The sequence below is a fragment of the Diaphorina citri genome, unplaced genomic scaffold (genome assembly GCF_000475195.1).
Source record: "Diaphorina citri unplaced genomic scaffold, Diaci psyllid genome assembly version 1.1 scaffold268, whole genome shotgun sequence".
In the NCBI taxonomy this organism is placed as follows: domain Eukaryota; kingdom Metazoa; phylum Arthropoda; class Insecta; order Hemiptera; family Psyllidae; genus Diaphorina; species Diaphorina citri.
Window position 1 is genome coordinate 104,791 of NW_007377705.1, and position 18,538 is coordinate 123,328.

The 18,538-nt window shown below is 38.0% G+C and overlaps 3 protein-coding genes and 1 long non-coding RNA gene across 6 annotated transcripts in view; 3 read left to right on the forward strand and 1 right to left on the reverse strand.

Moving 5' to 3' along the window:
- Positions 1 to 1,241: 1,241 nt before the first annotated feature.
- LOC103506870 lies at positions 1,242 to 2,114 on the forward strand. Its single transcript, XM_008471293.1, has one exon. It carries the CDS (start codon positions 1,242 to 1,244, stop codon positions 2,112 to 2,114), a length of 873 nt encoding a protein of 290 aa, XP_008469515.1.
- A 5,320-nt stretch (positions 2,115 to 7,434) lies between these two features.
- Positions 7,435 to 18,538, forward strand: part of LOC103506864 (glucose-6-phosphate 1-dehydrogenase) — a 44,828-nt gene continuing 33,724 nt past the window's right edge. The window contains exons 1-2 of one of the 2 annotated variants that reach the window (XM_008471283.3): positions 7,455 to 7,580; positions 14,637 to 14,797. In XM_008471283.3, the coding sequence (XP_008469505.1) occupies positions 14,779 to 14,797 (19 nt within the window). In that variant the 5' untranslated portion in view covers positions 7,455 to 7,580; positions 14,637 to 14,778. Of the gene's footprint in view, positions 7,581 to 14,636; positions 14,798 to 18,538 lie in introns of both variants that reach the window. The other variant, XM_008471281.3, reaches the window with a different exon arrangement.
- The window catches only part of LOC113466435, a 10,501-nt gene continuing 1,029 nt past the window's right edge, over positions 9,067 to 18,538 (reverse strand). The window contains exon 2 of one of the 2 annotated variants that reach the window (XM_026821841.1): positions 9,067 to 9,406. In XM_026821841.1, the coding sequence (XP_026677642.1) occupies positions 9,090 to 9,406 (317 nt within the window). In that variant the 3' untranslated portion in view covers positions 9,067 to 9,089. Of the gene's footprint in view, positions 9,407 to 14,813; positions 15,435 to 18,538 lie in introns of those variants that run through there. The other variant, XM_026821840.1, reaches the window with a different exon arrangement.
- On the forward strand, positions 16,346 to 18,485 carry LOC113466436. The gene is made up of 2 exons (XR_003390826.1): positions 16,346 to 17,829; positions 18,254 to 18,485. It is a non-coding gene; the product is annotated as an uncharacterized LOC113466436 (long non-coding RNA).

An 18,538-nucleotide genomic window follows, 5' to 3' on the forward strand; every position in this document is an offset into this window, starting at 1 on the left:
GAGAAGAAGAAGAAGAAGAAGAAAAAGTTGCAGGTAGAGGGGGAGAAGAAGAAATTCTATAGGTAGTAGGGGAAATGAAAATGAAGATAGATTGAAGTAGGTAGTATAGTAGGATTAGTAGGAGGAGGAGGAGGAGGTGAGTTAAACACAGATTTAAAGTGTTGCGTTATGTTGTCTACTCTATGAAAATGATAACGAGAGCTTTTGTACAATAAAAGAAGACAAGTTTATTAACAATTAATTTGTACGAATACATTGATACATGAAACTAACAAACTCGTCAATTGATATAGCTGTGAATCAAAGGCTAATTATAGGAACGTAATGAAACTTGGTGTACCTTACTAAAACAAGACATACTTTGCAGTGGCACCTAAATTTGGACTTCATACCAAGAAGAAGTATCCGAGTCCACGAACTTATCAAACGGCCCGTGTATCTACCTACTTTTTGAAAAATTTCGCCTGCGGCGCTGAAAATTTCAAGTTCGATCAGCCCAAATTGAAACGTTGTAGCCCAAATTTTAAAAAATTCGCCTGCGGCGCCCTAATTCCATTTGCGCTGTTTGAAGTTCATTGAGAAAAAGTTTCAAAATGTGTAGAAGTATTGCGCCAAAAATTAAAAAAAAAACGACAAACTTCAGGAACATGATTTTTGAAAAATTTCGCCTGCGGCACTGAAGATTTGAAATTTGATTGGATTGCGTTTCTGAAAGCGTGTACCCATTCATATTAAGAAAAAAATTGCCTGTGGGGCAGTTAATTTGTAATGAATGAGTATTACCTATGTACATCTTGTGGGAGCTCAAGCTCATAGAAAAAGAGTTTAATGAGCCTGTAGCGGATTTTCAGTACCGTCCAAACAGGACTTAACAGTTTCGATCTTTCGATGTATCGATATGTAAATTAATCGATTTTTGTGGTTTACAGTCAGAACTTTTACAAAAATGTAAGATCAGAGAAAGTTTTCCTCATGTCGCCTAGACATTTTTCCAGTAGTTTTTCTTATTTTCCCACCTTGTGGATGTGCTTTCTACTACAATAAAGACTACCTTGTTTCATTGAATATCAAGTGTTTTCTATCTAGCTAGTTACTACTCAAATTGTGGGGTGTTTTCCCTCGGAAAATCACAGCAACCTCCTACAACTGGTGACCCCGACGCCTGAAGTTGATAGCGTGCCCACCTAAAATAGGCGTTGCCCAGCGACGTTTTCCGGTTTGTTAGTCGACATACTCTCATCATGTTAGATCAGAACGGAGAAGAGAAGATGAAAACTCTACCCGCAGACTCAACTAACCCACCTGCTACTGCTAGTGATGCATCAGTTTGCCATGTCAGTATTAATATTCCAAAGTTTTACAAACCAGACCCGGAAATGTTCTTCCTGAATATCGAATCGCAATTTGCTTTGGCCAAGATTACATCAGACCACACAAGGTATGTACATCTTACAGCCAAGTTAGAACCCGAGATATTGGCAGAGGTTTCGGATGTGATTAGAAACCCGGATACACGAACCTATATCAAGCTGAAAGATGCAATAATCAAGAGGTTTGGTCAAACTGACGAGGACCGCCTCAATCGTCTCCTGGGGTCCATGGATTTGGGCGACAAGCAGCCCTCACAATTGCTGTGGGAAATTCAAAAACTAGCACCAGATGTGCCTACCAAAATAGTCCGTGGTCTATGGCTTAGAAAGCTTCCTGGTCACGTCCAGCAGATATTGCAGGCGGTATCACATGTTGACTTATCTCAGCAAGCTGAAATTGCAGACAAGGTAGTGTCTGTACAGACATCTTCAATAGCTGCTGTTAGGCCTGAGGCTAATCCTCTCCCTCCACCCAACTTGGCTGATCTTTCTCAGGATATTAAAACTCTAACTAAAACTATGACCGAGTTCATAAATACTTTCAGAGCTAGTTCCTCTCGCTCCAGATCCCCAGCAAGGTCACTTCCATATCGTTCTCACTCACGTGAATCAGGAAGCCAGGACCGGAAGTACTGTTACTTACACTACAAGTTTGGCAAAGATGCTCGATTTTGTCGCAATCCATTAATGTGTCAATTCCCTCAGTCCAACCCGGGAAACGAGTCCCCCTCCTCACACCAGTAGCGGCAGTTGAGGAAGGAGGATCATGCCGCTTACAAGTAACTGATATCCGCTCCAGATCTCCAGCAAGGTCACTTCCATATCGTTCTCACTCACGTGAATCAGGAGGCCAGGACCGGAAGTACTGTTACTTACACTACAAGTTTGGCAAAGATGCTCGATTTTGTCGCAATCCATTGATGTGTCAATTCCCACAGTCCAACCCGGGAAACGAGTCCCCCTCCTCACACCAGTAGCGGCAGTTGAGGAAGGAGGATCATGCCGCTTACAAGTAACTGATATGAAAACAGGTATGTCATTCCTAATTGACACAGGGGCATGTATGAGTCTTCTACCCCCTCGTCTCATAGACAAATCTCATATTCAACCACTCGTGTTGTTTGCAGCCAATAACACACAGATAAAGACATATGGTAAACGGTTACTGTATGTTGACCTTAGGCTCAGAAGACAATTTCCTTTTGTGTTTACCATAGCAGATGTTACCAAACCTATTCTAGGAGCAGATTTCCTCCAAGAATTTGGTCTTGTGGTTGATGTTAAAAACAGATGTCTTATTGATCCACTTACCAGGTGCACTTCCTCGGGGACTACAATCGCTTCTGTTGAACATCCTATCAATGTTACCTCAATTGAACCAAATATACCTCAAGCAGTCAGTGAATTGATCAGCAAATACCAAGTATCTCCTAGGAATGATACCCACATGGATAATTTTACTGCCAAGGTAACAAATGTCCAACATTTTATTCCAACTCAAGGCCCCCCTTGTTATGCTAGACCAAGGCGTTTGCCTCCTCACAAGTTACAAGCTGCAAGAGCTGAATTTGAGTTTATGATGCAAAAAGGCATATGTCGCCCCTCTAATAGCCCCTGGGCAAGCCCCCTACATATGGTCCCCAAAAAATCAGGAGACTGGAGACCTTGTGGGGATTATAGGCGTTTGAATTCTCAGACGATACCAGACCGGTATCCAATACCGAATATACAGGACTGTTCCTTGAATTTGAATGGCTCTACTACTTTCTCAACTATAGATTTAGAGAAGGCCTATTTTCAAATACCAGTTGCACCGGAAGATGTAGCAAAGACTGCGGTCACTACACCATTTGGTTTATTCGAATTTAATATGATGCCATTTGGTTTGAGCGGAGCCGCACAAACTCTACAAAGATTTTTGCACTCGATTACTAGTGACCTTCCATTTGTCTTTGTCTATCTTGATGATTTTCTTGTTCACTCCAGATCAGCCAAGGAACACCTAGTTCATCTTGACCAGTTATTTGCTCGCCTGGCCGAGTATGGACTCACTATCAACACAGGAAAAAGTGCCTTTCTTCAAAAATCTGTGAAGTTCCTGGGATATACGGTCTCTGCCAAGGGTATTGCTCCATCTGTTGACAAGATTGCAGACATAGTTTCCTACCCCAGACCTAATACTGTGGGAGGACTCAAGCGTTTCCTAGGTATGATAAATTTCTATCATAGATTTTACCCTAACATGGCTGATATTCAGGCCCCACTACACCTAAAAGGCCAATTAAGTCCCAATATGCCCCTGGTATGGACTGAGGAAATGGAGAAAGCCTTCTCTGCATGTAAAGATACTCTCGTACAAGACATTACTCTTGCCTTCCCCGATCCCAACATGGATTTATCCATTATGACGGACGCATCAAATACAGCCATTGGTGGAGCTATAAATCAGGAACAAAATGGTACTGTACGGCCCCTAGCCTTCTTTTCTCGTAAACTGTCTTCGACAGAACAGAAGTACTCAACATACGATAGGGAACTTCTTGCTGTTTATGCCACAATCCAAAGATTTTCTTACCTTTTGGAAGGCAGGAAATTTGTCATATACACAGATCATCGTCCTTTGATGTATGCATTTACCAAGGTCAAGGACACCTGTTCTCCAAGGCAAATCCGGCACCTTGCCTTTATTAGCCAATTTTCTACGGACATCAGATATGTAAAGGGTGAAAATAATGCACCTGCAGATGCTCTCTCAAGAATTGAGACAATTGTTCAACGTACCATCAGCCCTGCTGATTTGGCTGAAGCTCAGAAATCAGACCTTGAATGTTGTCGTTTGGTTGAACAGCCTTATCATAGTCTTACCTTGCAAGAGATGTTAGTTGAAGGAACCAAGTTACTCTGTGACACATCCACTGGACGCACTCGTCCTTTTGTTCCACAGTCTCTCCGTTTGGCTATTTTCAAACAACTGCATAATCTATCACATCCTGGGGGTAGAGCTACTGCCCGTTTGATCTCTGAGCGTTTTGTCTGGCCAGCCATGCAAAAGAATGTGAAAACCTGGGTCCGCCAGTGCCATCAGTGTCAATCCTCAAAGGTACAAAGACATGAGAAAAGTCCTCTTATGCAGTACATTACCCCTGATGAACGTTTTTCACATGTACATGTGGACATAGTTGGGCCCCTTCCCCCATCAAGAGGCTCAGTGTACCTACTTACCTGCATTGATAGGTATACCAGATGGTTGGAGGCTTTCCCCATACCAGACCAAACCGCAGAAACCGTCGCCCGAACATTATTTGAAGGCTGGGTAGCCCGTTTTGGTTCTCCTGTTTACCTCGTCACAGATCAAGGCCGGAATTTCCTATCGTCACTCTTCAAAGAAGTCACGTCTCTCTTGGGTATCCAACTCAAAAACATAACGGCTTATCATCCACAAGCTAACGGATTGGTTGAACGTATGCATCGAACCCTCAAGGCCTCACTCATGTGCCGCCTTGACTCCTCATCTTCTTCCTGGTCACTGGAATTACCGGCCGTATTGCTTGGTTTACGTGCAATGTACAAAGAAGATTTAGATGCATCTCCAGCCAACCTAGCCTATGGGACATCACTTCGCCTCCCAGGAGAGTACTTTGAGTCCCCTCAACCTGGCATTCCTTCCAGCGAGTACGCCCAAAAGCTACAATCCATATTCGAGAATTTGCGTCCCAAACAAACTACTTGGCATGGGAACACAAAGTCTTTCTCCCATCCACACTTGGATAAGTGCACTCATGTGTACTTGCGCTTGGATGGAGTCAAACCTAGTCTCCAACGTCCTTACACTGGACCCTACAAAGTATTGTCTCGGTCTGATAAGACTTTCAGAATTGATGTTAGATCTCGCCAAGTTCTCGTGTCCAGGGACCGTGTTAAACCCGCCTACACCTCAGACCATTCTGATTTATCTACAACCCAGTTGTCACCCCCTGCACCTCCTAGTTCATCTGTCCCAGCAAGCCAACTCAGTCAGTCCATTCCAGCTAGTCACAGTGGTCAATTCACTTCTACTAGTCAAACTGGTCAGCCCTAACCCAAGCAGTGTGACAAGGATGTGGCTCAGTCACCTTCAGCTCCTGACTCTAGTCTCATACCCTCACAGTCAGCCGGTATGCAACCTGAATCCCAAAGGACACCCAGTTCACTAGCTCGGACTACTGGTAATAAATATCTGACACTTGGTTCAAACCCTAGTGTTTCTACATCTGTACCCAAGCTTACTTCTAGCACTTCTAGCAATACTTTTGCACCTTCTTTGCCCAAAGTTATTGTTACTAGCACACCTAGTTCAACCCTAGGTGTTGTAGTTCTTTCAACATCAGGTTCGAATCCTGTTGTTGACCAGAATTTAGGAATAAAGAATAGTTTTCCACCCTATGTACCTTTACCAAATTTTAGTAAAAGTAGTTATCATTCCTCTCATAAGAATAAGTTACCCATGTTTACCCCTCAGAAAAGGCTTAGTAATACTTTCAATAATAATAATTCAATCTTACGTAGTCCCCAACCATGTTCTAAGACTAGCATCCCTAAAAATATGGTAACCATTCCCACTATCCCTGTGCCTAAGCCTTCTAATAGTGTTCCAATTGTTCCCACAGCAGGTTCAAAGCCTGGCGTGTTGGTGAAGCCTTGTCCTTCACTGGGTTCGAATCCTAGCGAAGCTCGTCCTTCTGGTAGTACGACCAGGAGTGGGCGTAGGGTTCATTTTCCTTCTCACCTTAGGGACTTTTCTCGCTAAGGGGGAGAGTGTGTAGCGGATTTTCATGAACACTTGGAAGGGTTCAAATAAAAACCTGATTTTGTAAGAATTTGTAGCGTATTATCCAATCGTTCTAGTAACAATGGTATATCGGGACTAAATAGAAGTAGGTCATCTAAGAATGTTGCTACGTAATCATACGCGACAGAACCCAGCGCGTCAAAAACAGCCCTTGTAAATACTCGCCCTGCGTTCTTTAACCCGAATGGCATTTTGAGAAACTCCATCTGAGCGTCAGGTGTCACAAAAGCCGTGTACTGGATTGAATCTTCATGTACGGGAATTTGATAGAAACCACTTGCAATATCTAATGTAACAAACCATCGCGCTAATTACGTTTCCGGTCAGGAAGCGGTTTAAAAAAAAACTCAATTTATTTTATTTTGAAGAATAATAATAAATTAAAGAATATAAAATGTTTATTTGAATAAAATAACATTGTTATTTTATTCAAATAAACATTTTATATTCTTTAATTTATTATTATTCTTCAAAATAAAATAAATTGAGTTTTTTTTTAAACCGCTTCCTGACCGGAAACGTAATTAGCGCGATGGTTTGTTACATTAGATATTGCAAGTGGTTTGAAGTTTTCAAATTAAAATCAAAGTTCCAACCCTTTTCCGTACGGTAGTTGTCAAAGTCTCGCGACTCCTCGGTGCACGGATATTTTTGAAAACGGCGTTTTTAGGAAATTATTGATAAAATAGATAAAATTGAGTGACAAGGTATGAGGTGAGGGGTGAGGTATACTGGGCAATAGTAGAGTGGAAAAGCAAAAGTGTCGAATCCCACCATCGACAAAAAATTTTACTCCTTTTTCGATTGCAAATATTTCAACGGGTTACTTTCTGGTGTTCTCGTGTTGACCAAGTAAATGGAAAGTATTGTGTCTCTTCTCGGCCATCTGATGAGAAGCACACTACGGGATGGGCATGCTACGACACAGACCACATGCGTCTAATGTAGCAGTTGTTTCATTCCTATGAAATAAAACGGCGGTGAAACACTCACTTTTTTATTTAATGAAAAAGTGCATTTTGAAATTCTTTAGTTTAAATTCATCCTGTGCCATTTTTTGACCTGTTTTTGCGCCAGTTTCAGAGAACCACCCAACCATTTCGATAATCCACCAACGAGCTCTGGCGAATACTGATAGTTGCGGTAGAATATCAGTATTCACATAACTTCGGGAATCCACAGCAACATATATATATATATATATATCTACGTATATGTTTTTTTTTTTTTTTTTTTTTTATCAGCCAGTGTTTGTAAGTTGATTGAAGTAAGTAGTACCCATACTTACTCGATATAAGATTTATTTGAATTATTTTTTTTTTCCGAGTTAGTGCTGAAGACAAATTTTACTTTATTGAAAATGGATGATCATTTGGTTAGAAGTAAGTAAATCTGCATAACTTTCTGCTTTAATATGTGCAATAATTAACTCGCACTCAGTGCTCGGGAGGGGGGCTTCGCCCCTCTCCACCCCCCCGGGGCTTCGCGTGTTCGCTACGCGGGGTTGATTTTACTGAACTGTTACTTGTATGTATTATTCTTTAACCCATCAAATATACGAGACCTTGTTTAGACTGCTGGGGTAAAGGGACTTTTTTGCCACTTCTGAAGCCGAACTGGAGTTCACTCAGGATTTGATTTTCCTCAAGAAACTTAACTAATCTAGACTTGATACATCGCTCTAACTCGTTCTGCGGGCACACTTAATGATATTAGATAGTATTGCTGAAATCTGCCACTTCTGATAGTCATCAGTGTATAGATTGTAATTTTGTAACCGGGTGGTTCTTTAAACTGACGCAAAACCATATTTCATCACTTTTTGCTTTGAAAACAATGATATTTCGCATAAAATTATATTTGAATGTGAAGAAAAGTTAATTTCCTTTATGTCTTTACAAGTTTTATTATTATTTTTATTTAACAATTTTCGTGAAAAAGCGATCCAAATAGCCAAATTGCACCTCTGTGGAGCTGTGGACCGTCCTGTCGGGCGGGGCGTCATGAAATGTTCTATACCTATTGCATATTTTTTTGACTTTTTTCTAAATTTGAAATAATTCCCAAATACTACAGTATTTACACCTTGATCTCATAAATTTCAAAAAATTTAGATTTTTTTTTTATTGTTCTTTTTTAATTGTTCTATTGAGTTCAATTGTTATCCATAAATTTTTATGCACCTCGGTGGACACAATATTTTTATCTGTAAAGTCTGGGTTTGAGGTGGTTTAAAATTTTCCCCCTATCCCTCAGAGATAGGGGATGTTCTGATATTTTTAAATACACCAGCAGCGCCTCATTTTGTTGTGAACAGTTGAAGCCAGTGGCTGTGTTTGTCTGTGATCCAAGCTTCATTTGTCAAAGTAAGCACCTCTATGGGTTTAATAACTTTTTAATGGATTGCAAATTTTTATTGCATTTTTTATAATTCATTGAGTTTTTATGCAACCTGAAAAACTGTTCTTTTTAAATAGAATATTTCAAAGTGTTAAAATAATAATTTACGTGTTGTTTTCACCTCGGTGGACTTTACCCCGGTAGCCATAATCAAGAAACTATCCACCGAGGTGCATTGAAGACCACCATCCTGGTACTTCTGTCATGTTTCCTTATAATATTTTCAAAGAAAAAAAGTAACTGACTCTTCTGCAGACATTGAGAAACAAAGGGTACAATAGGAACTATCATCATTGACGCACCTCGGAGGACCACCATTGTGCACCTCGGTGGACACCTTTTGAACCTACCAAATTACTATTAGGTACTTGTTTAGAAGTGTTATTTTTATCTTATTTATATTCTACATCTTGTACAATAAAATCAAATGAGATATTATTATTATTATTATTATAGCGGCTAGCGTATTCATCGGGTGTCTGGAAAGGAAATCAGCGTGTTGCATACGTGTGCCAGGTCTGTAAACTATCTTGAAGTTGAATGCCTGTAGGTAACTCCACCATCGATGTATGCGTGTGTTCAAGTTTTGCTTTAAGTATGATTCCTATAGTGACTTGCAATCGGTGACCACCGTGAAATGACTGTACTGTAGGTACGAATGAAAATGCTTGATTGATTCTAGAACTGTCAAAGTTTGTTTCCTGTTCGTAACTGTGGTACTTTGACTGAGCGGGTGTGGCTTTCTTGCTAAAGTAGGCCACTACTCGCGGTTTCTTGTCCACGATGTGAATCAGTATCACCGCAAATCCTATGGATGAGGCGTCACAGTGGAGCTCTATTGGTTGGTTTGGATCAAATTTCATGCACCTCGACATTTCATGTGTTGTGAATATTGGCAGTGGAAGGCAACATAAATGACAAGAAGACGCTGTTGTTTTTCTTCTATTAAAGTATTAACTTCTTTATTCACCCGGTTTTTCACACCTCTGTAATTCTGGCCCAATTCAACTTAAAATCTTGCGAATTTGTTCTTTTTACATGAATAAAGAAGCTTAAAAAATTCCTTGTTCCTATGACAAACGGTTTGGCCAAGGGAGGGCTGCAAACTTTACGATTTTGTCCCTGACTGACTCACTCACTCACTGACTGACTGATCATCAAAATTATTAGGCACTTCCAGACAAGCTAGAGAGCTGAAATTTTGCACAAAGGTGTCTTTTTATAAGTAAAGGGAAAAATCCGAAAACCGGGATTTTCTACCCCTAACTGGGAACAAACGGGAATAAACAAGCAGAAATTGCCTAAATTTTCATCGAAATTATTAGGCACTTCCAGACAAGCTAGAGAGCTGAAATTTTGCACAAAGGTGTCTTTTTATAAGTAAAGGGAAAAATCCGAAAACCGGGATTTTCTACCCCTAACTGGGAACAAACGGGAATAAACAAGCAGAAATTGCCTAAATTTAAGGATTTCTGTTCTCCTTAGTACATGAAAATTATTAGGCACTTCTAGACAAGCTAGAGAACTGAAATTTTGCACAAAGGTGTCTTTTTATGCGTAAGTAAAGGGAAAAATCCGAAAACCGGGATTTTCTACCCCTAACTGGGAACAAACGGGAATAAACAAGCAGAAATTGCCTAAATTTAAGGATTTCTGTTCTCCTTAGTAGGTGATGAGATGAGACGACCTAGAAAGCAGAAATTTTGCAGGAAGGTGTCTTTTTAGGCATTAATAAAGAGGAAAATCTGAAAACCGGGAATTTCTATCTATATCTGGGATAAAACGGGAACAAACAGGAAAGCATTCCTAAATTCAAGTGTTCCTTATCTTGTTACGATTCCATACGACTATTAATAATAATAATAATAATAATAATAATAATAATAATAATAATAATAATAATAATAGTAATAATAATAAATCAATACGGCATATTCAATCAAAATAGCCAAGTATGAAGATTTACGGCGACAACTCAAGCATATCTACAATACAAACAACGTCTCCATACTCCCTATAGTCACACAATCATACATAAAAACACATAAAAACACAATCATAAACCTAGAAAAGTTAAAAATATCAAACGCCAGAAATTTTGTCAAGAAATGTCAAAGATCAGTGATCATTTCAACAACAGGAATAGTCAGAAGAGTGCTAGCAGAAGAATGAGAATTCCAAATAATCAAGACGACCAATCTGAACAACTATGAACTTAACGTAGAGTATGTTGCTATCCATAGCCCATACTTTACCTAAAATAACACAATGATCTGTCGATACTCAAAAGCAACTCCTGAGGATGAAATCTGAAGTCTGATGGAGAAGTCAGTCTATTTATATGGTATTGTTATCAGAGAGATGGGCCTAGGGTGAGTGTAGCACTTATGGTCAGTGTAGCACCTATGGACACTTTACACGTGTCCAAGGCATTAGCGTTCAAACAACACCAAGTTTCGTTTCAACTTGTTCATCTCTGCATCCGCCATCTTATTTATGCCCCGAAGCACTGGTTCAGCCGTCTCTGCTTCGTCAGAAAAAAATTACAAAAATAAGATCGCATTTTTAAATTTCAGTTTTGCTGTTTTTTGCCAAAAAAATGTAATGTAATGTAATAAAGTGCTTTATTTTTATTTTGTAAATTGGTACAAGGTAGCAATACAAAATAATTAAATTACATAAGTAGGTACATGATACTAAACAATATAATAGTAATAATGTTGAGAATAAACAAAATAATAACACTTCTAGGGGTTTAACAAGATGCACTTAGTGGGTACCAGAACCTACCAAGTGCATTTTACTAAAATAAGGATGAAAAAAATATCACCTATACCTTATTTTGTAACATGAATTTTCATACTACCTTTTATACTCAAATTGATACTTAAAAGCCTCCTGGTACACTAAGGGATTCCCCTTGTACTGTGCCAGGAGTTGAGTTTTAATTATGTTGAAGAAGCTAATCCCACCGCCTACATGTCCATAGATAAAAAGTCCACAAACATACAAACGGCAAGAGATAATGCTAATACATACCTACATCAACCTAACCAAATAACTGTATGATTTGTACAAACTGAATACCTACTTAGGCTTAAATACCACTAGTATACCTATTTGATATTGCGTTACCTACTTAAATCATTTTCTTTTAACCAATCTTTTAATTTGGATTTAAATTCTTTTAACTTATCGCATTCTTTAATGTTTTGTGGAATTTTTCCATATAATTTTATACCTAAAAATTTCAATGATTTTTGTCCTTTATTAGTTCTACATTTAGGAACGTACAGATTTCTATTACGCAGTTGTAATCTATGGTCAGAGGTTTTTAGAAAGCTGGTTCGATTTTTATGAATAAAAGAACAGACATTCTTTTGAAAAAGACGGTCCAAATCCAATACTTTCAGTTCCTTATACAGGCTTAGAGTAGGAAATAGTTTTTCTTTTTTGTAGATAATCTTTAATAAAATATTTTGAGCACTTTTAAGTTTTTTTAGATACGTGGGGTCTGCACGGCCATAGGCATTAATTTCATATTCTAATGATGATTGAATAAGGGCAAAATAAATTTCCTTTAATAAAGGTAAGTGCATAAACTTTCTTAGGGAAAGGAAAGTATGGATGTAGCGTCTAAGTCTATTTCTCAAGTTTTCTATATGGTACTCCCATCTGAGGTGACAGTCCAATTGTACTCCAAGGTACCTTATAGTTTTAACTATCTCTATGCTGTTACATTTACAGTCGGTATTACAGGTACTACATGGTTTTATTTTTACAAATTTTTCTTGTGGTAATGTTTTTATGTTTATACTGAACGGGATTATTTTGGTTTTATCAACATTCAGACTGAAATTATGTTCCTCTAACCATCTTATTATTAATTCCATATCTTTTTTCATATTCTGAAAAACCTCTGCCCACGATTTCCCTTTTGCTATTAGTGCAGAATCATCTGCATAGGAGATAATCTTTCCTGTCAAAGGTAGGTCATACATACTACGTACATAAATATTATATAAAACAGGTGAGATCACCGTGCCCTGTGGGACAGAGAAAGGTTCGTTTACAATAGAATCACTCAGGTGAGTAGTAATAATACTATCTGTTAGGTTATTTTGGTCAGACAGAGTTTGCGAGTTGTCGTTTTCTTCCTGTGAAACACAGCCTTTCAACTTAACCCGCTGTGTCCTTCCTCCTAGATAACTTCTAAAAAGTTCAAGTGGTTTATTTTTAATACCTATCCTCTCTAATGTTTTGAGGAGGACTGAATGATCAACCTTCATAAAAGCTTGTGATAAATCCATCATGCAAGCTGCAACCTTTCTCCCTCCATCCAGGTGTGGGTATATTTCCTCAGTCAACTCCAGCACAGCATCATTAGTGTCTTTGCCACTTCCTGGGGGATCGTAATGTTTTGAAAGATCGTAACGGGGGCCCCGTTCAACTTTGGGGGCCCAAATTTCAATCAGCGACGTGCCTTGATTTAATGAATATGTGTACCAAATTTCATCAAAATCAGACCAGGCAATCGGGAGTTATAGCGGAACATACAGACAGACATCTAAACCAAATTCAAAACGGTCGAGTTAAAACATAGACCTCACTATCGTTCGGTCAATAATTTACAGTTTTAAACCCGTTTAGATCCCATTTAAAGAAATTTTTTGATAAAAAGCGTTATTTTACCACCCCTAAGTCCCCTAATAGGTAATACGTCCTATACGATGTTACTTTGGATTAAAAAATATCAGAAAAAAAAAATGCAGAAAATAACTTTTTTGACAAATGCCATGTCAATGTTCTCTGTTTTCTATCGTCCATGACATGGGAGTTGGACCATATGCAGAAAATAACTTTTTTGACAAATGCCATGTCAATGTTCTCTGTTTTCTATCGTCCATGACATGGGAGTTGGACCATATGAGCCTTGGTACATATTATGTGGTACACATGGTACCTACATAATGTACACATGGTACAAGACATGAGTCATAAAAGAAAAAAAAAATCTGGTGTGAACATCACACGACTTTCTATTACATTAAACTTCTCAACTGTAAGTCGGACAGTTCTAAAAGTTTAATCTGGTGTGAACATCACACGACTTTCTATTACATTAAACTTCTCAACTGTAAGTCGGACAGTTCTAAAAGTTTCAGAATATGTATACTACCTAGAAAGTCTCTAAAATGTGGGATAATAATAATAATAGTGCTTATTTATACTGCTCGCATAGGACTGAAAAGTCCCTTTACTCCAGCAGTAGGCTACTACTATTATTGTGGTCAAATTCTCAAATTATATTGAGGATAAAATTCCATACCTCGGCTGGGATTGAACCCACGCCCTCCTGTTTACCAGGCGAGCGCCTTAACCACTACATCACCGAGGCATGTAATGTAATGCTCGATCTTAGCGCAGAGAGTTTTCAGTTAATCCACACTACACCACCACCGAGGTAGGATATTTGAACTATTTAATAAGACTCAAATCAATGAACTTCAAATTCTGCAAAACAAATGTCTTTGAATTGTAACAGGAGCCCTTACAGAACACATATTGTAGATATGTATGTTGAATTGTCTTGGTATTCTCAACGTCAGGGATACTTAATATCCTGCTTAATGTAAAATGGTACTGGGACTGACCCCTCCATACCTATCAAATTTATTAGTTCAATCAAATCAAATCAATTTTATTTGTACATATACCTATCCAATATATAAAAATGAATATCTGCCTGTGTGTGTGTTTGTTTGCCTGCTTGTTCAAACTCCATACCTGGCCAAACCGCTCATCTGACCGCTATGAAACCCTGTGAACCCACTGCCTGCACTCCCGTGAAGAGTTCAAAATAAGGACAAGCATAATATCTAACAAGGAATAGAAATAATTTATTTGTTGACAGTATTAATAATAAAAACAAGTGCAAACTCAATTGCCTACAAATCTATAATTATAGTTACTGTCTAATCTTGACTGTTACCCACCGCAAATAATCGCGACTACCGCGCCGCGCATCGTGTTAACAGGGCCTATCGTGCATCGTGTTAAAAGAGCCTATCGTGCATCGTATTGAAAGGGCCTATCAGATCATGCGCCATCACAACAACGCAGTAACGCAGATGCGCAGATCGCGTTCAGTGTTCAGTCCTTCAGTCTTTATCAACCTCCATGAGAGACACCTGTTGCTGTGAGTTATCGTGAGTTTTTTATCTTTTTCTTTTAAACTTCCATCTTATCTAAAGCTCAGTGTTTTTGGTAAATTTGTATCCTGAAAACAACCCCACAGGCTCCAACAGTTACAATAAATTACCTAAAGATCTCAAGGAGTTGAGGAGTGTGGAGCTTTTTAGGATGCAGCTTAAGAAACAAATGAGATCTAGATAGGTGAAGCTGGAGGAATACTGAATACGAATATATGTTTGTAAAATTGGGTCCTTTTTTTACTATAACGTCAAGAGTTGGCCTCCACAAAGAAGTACTGATAAAAAAAAAAAAAATAAAATAAATAAAAAAAACGTCAATGTAGGACCTCCCTTCTACCTTAGCTCTTCTTGACAATGTTAGTTGTTTTGTAATTTTCATCAGTGCACTTCGGTCAAGATCTAGGTTTCGTAATCCAGGATCATTGGTTCAACAGCAAGGTAATTGATATAGGAGTGATGGAAAATTATTTAGATCGACTTTTGGTGTATTCGAATCCAACCGCTATCATCTCAGCACGCTTGTCATCGTCTAGCGGCTAGCGTATTCATCGGGTGTCTGGAAAGGAAATCAGCGTGTTGCATACGTGTGCCAGGTCTGTAAACTATCTTGAAGTTGAATGCCTGGTACATTCCTGTTTTTTGGCAAACAAATGAGCATAAATGAAAAAAGGCTATTCCAATATAAAAAAATAAAATCGTCCAATTACAACAACTAAATGAAGGATGTAGGGTAGCCATCTGAACTCTGTAGCTATAACGGTCTAGCAGGTACGATTTTTTTAACATGCAAAAAATCCTTAACCTGACCATAGGTGCTACACTCACCCTATATCAGGGACACTTAGTGGAGAGGGAACCCTTCTAGTCCTTAGGAGTAGTGAGTTCCGTAACATCTCTACCCCTAGAATTTTGCAGTCCCAGGCAAAATCAGCCTTGGTCTCAGGATTAAAGGTTCCTCAATGGGAACAGCTAAAGAATTTACAAGAAGTACACTAAAAGAAGTCGGTTCATCTGTAATATGTTCAAAATGGGTGGTAGGTATCTTTATTGATTGCATGGAAGAATCCTTTAGGATTATCTTCCATTTAGAAAATTTTAGTTTGGTAGGCTCAAGATTTACACCGGTGGTTATTAAAGGAGCAGAGTGAGTCGGAGGTGGTGGCTTCAGAACCTGTTGGTTGAAGATTATATCGCATGGAGTGCTTTTAATCATAAAGATACCTTGTACCTAATTCGTGAATAATAATACTATTATTATTAGGACAATGTCCTGCTGTAGCAAAATAATAAATTTTGCAATTTAATGTTGCTAGATTTTGGTCTAGCGTGTCTTGGGGTGCGGCACCTGTTGTTGATTTATCCGCAGGACAATGTCCTATTGCCAAGTTGAAATTGAGAGAAGGTTGAAGGAATTGAGATCCAGCATTTTCAGCAGACACGAAAAATTGGGAATGCAGACTTGGCTTTTAATTGAGATAAATAACCATGTATTGCAAGAATGTTTAGGTACCTATCGGTTTGTTTGTCATCGTTCTAATATTTTTGAGAAAATTGATAATAATGAAATGGGGCGGTAGTTTTTAATCAGGCGCGGATCACCCTTCTTAAATATAGGACATATGATTGCTATTTTAAATTGACGAGGGAAAATACTTGTTTTAAAACATAAGTTATATATAAATGTCAAAGGCTTAATAATATATTGTTTAATTAATTTAATTGTTTTTGTATTAATATTATCGTGTCCGGGTGCGGATCCTCCTTTCATTTTACTAATTATTTCGTCGAGTTCTTTTTCTCGGACAGGTTTAAGATAGAGGTTACTATTCTGATTGTTTATTTGATATGTTTGTATATTTGATGTGTCCCGATTGGAATGAGGGGTGGTTATTGTTTTGGTACCTACTTCTGCAAAAAAGTTATTGAAATGATTGGCGGCTTTTTTAGGCTCTTTGTTAATTGAAATTTTTTCACCTTGGACTTCAATTTCTTTAATATTGCTATCCTTTTTCTTTTTATAATGAGTGACCTCATTTATGATGTCCCAAATTTTTTTCTTGTAGCCTTGGGCATTATCAACTTGCTTTTTGAGGTGAGATGTTTTTGCAAGCTCTATGAGAGTATTCAGTTTATTCCTGTATTTATTATAGTGTTGTTTTAATTTTATGTTAAATGGTTGATTTTTGCTGATCTGATGCAGTTTGTCTCTTTTCTTCATGGAAACAATCAACCCTTCTGTTACCCAAGGTTTGATTTTTTTGTGAACTTTTTATAGGTGGTTTTTGAATTTTTGTTGATTAGATTTTCTAACTTGTCCAAGAAAATGTCTGTGGCGTTCTCTGCGTCTTCGCAGTTGTAAACGTCTTCCCATTCTTGTGACTGAAGTTCTGTTGTTAAATTATTTATGTCTAATTTCACATTTCCTATCGTATGTTGTTTTTCGTAGTGGGTATTTTTCCCCGTCTTGACATTTAAAACTACCGGATAATGATCCGAAACATTGGTTTGGATAATAAAACAAGATTGATCCGAGCCTGATTTCGACTTAACAAACATATGGTCTAAACATGACTGAGTTTTTTTCCCCTATCCTAGTGGGACGTTTTAATTGAGATAAATAACCATGTATTGCAAGAATGTTTAGGTACCTATCGGTTTGTTTGTCCTTAGTGTTCAAAATATTAATGTTTAGGTCACCTGTGATAATTTTGGTAAATAAGAGAAGTGTTTCGAATTGATAATTTAACATTTAAATATAAATAGTAAGAGATGTTTTTCCAAGTGCGTTACAGTGTTTTCCTACTAAAAACAATGTGTTTTGTACGTAGAAAGTGTTAGTTTTAACGTATTTCTTGTAGAATTTGAGATAATACAAGTGACCATAGGTGATACAAAAAAATAGCATTGTTGCACCTATGGCCACATAGTGTCCATAGGTGAAACATATGCATTTTTCAATGTATCACCTATGGACAGTACGGAAAAACCGGCTTAAAGTCGAAAATTTACTCAATAGGTATAATTGGTCTTTACAGGAAGATAGGTTTAGATCTTACAATTTAAGACAGTAAAAAATGTCGTAGGTCTAGGTGAAAAATTATAGTTAAAAACGTGTTTCTAATAAAAAGAGAAAAAAAATAAGAGAAGTGTTTCGAATTAATAATTTAACATTTAAAAATAAATAGTAAGAGATGTTTTTTCAAGTGCGTTACAGTGTTTTCCTACTAAAAACAATGTGTTTTGTACGTAGAAAGTGTTAGTTTTAACGTATTTCTTGTAGAAGTCGAGATAATACAAGTGACCATAGGTGATACACTGAAAAATAGCATTGTTGCACCTATGGCCACATAGTGTCCATAGGTGAAACATATGCATTTTTCAATGTATCACCTATGGACAGTACGGAAAAACCGGCTTAAAGTCGAAAATTTACTCAATAGGTATACCTAGATATTATTTCTACATCTTCTAGACAAGGGGGCCTACTGGTAACCATCCTACTACCAAAATAACACGGTTGTTAGGGGTGGCCATAGGTGCAACACTTGTGTGACCATAGGTGCCCCATGGGTGGCCATAGGTGATACATTCCTGTTTTTTGGCAAACAAATGAGCATAAATGAAAAAAGGCTGTTCCAATATAAAAAAATAAAATCGTCCAATTACAACAACTAAATGAAGGATGTAGGGTAAGAAAGAAAGTGAGTTTCAATTTTTTTTTTTTT

Bases quoted from the DNA above. Each gene is read 5' to 3' on its own strand.
- LOC103506870 (XM_008471293.1), top strand. From the start codon at position 1,242: ATGTTAGATCAGAACGGAGAAGAGAAGATGAAAACTCTACCCGCAGAC.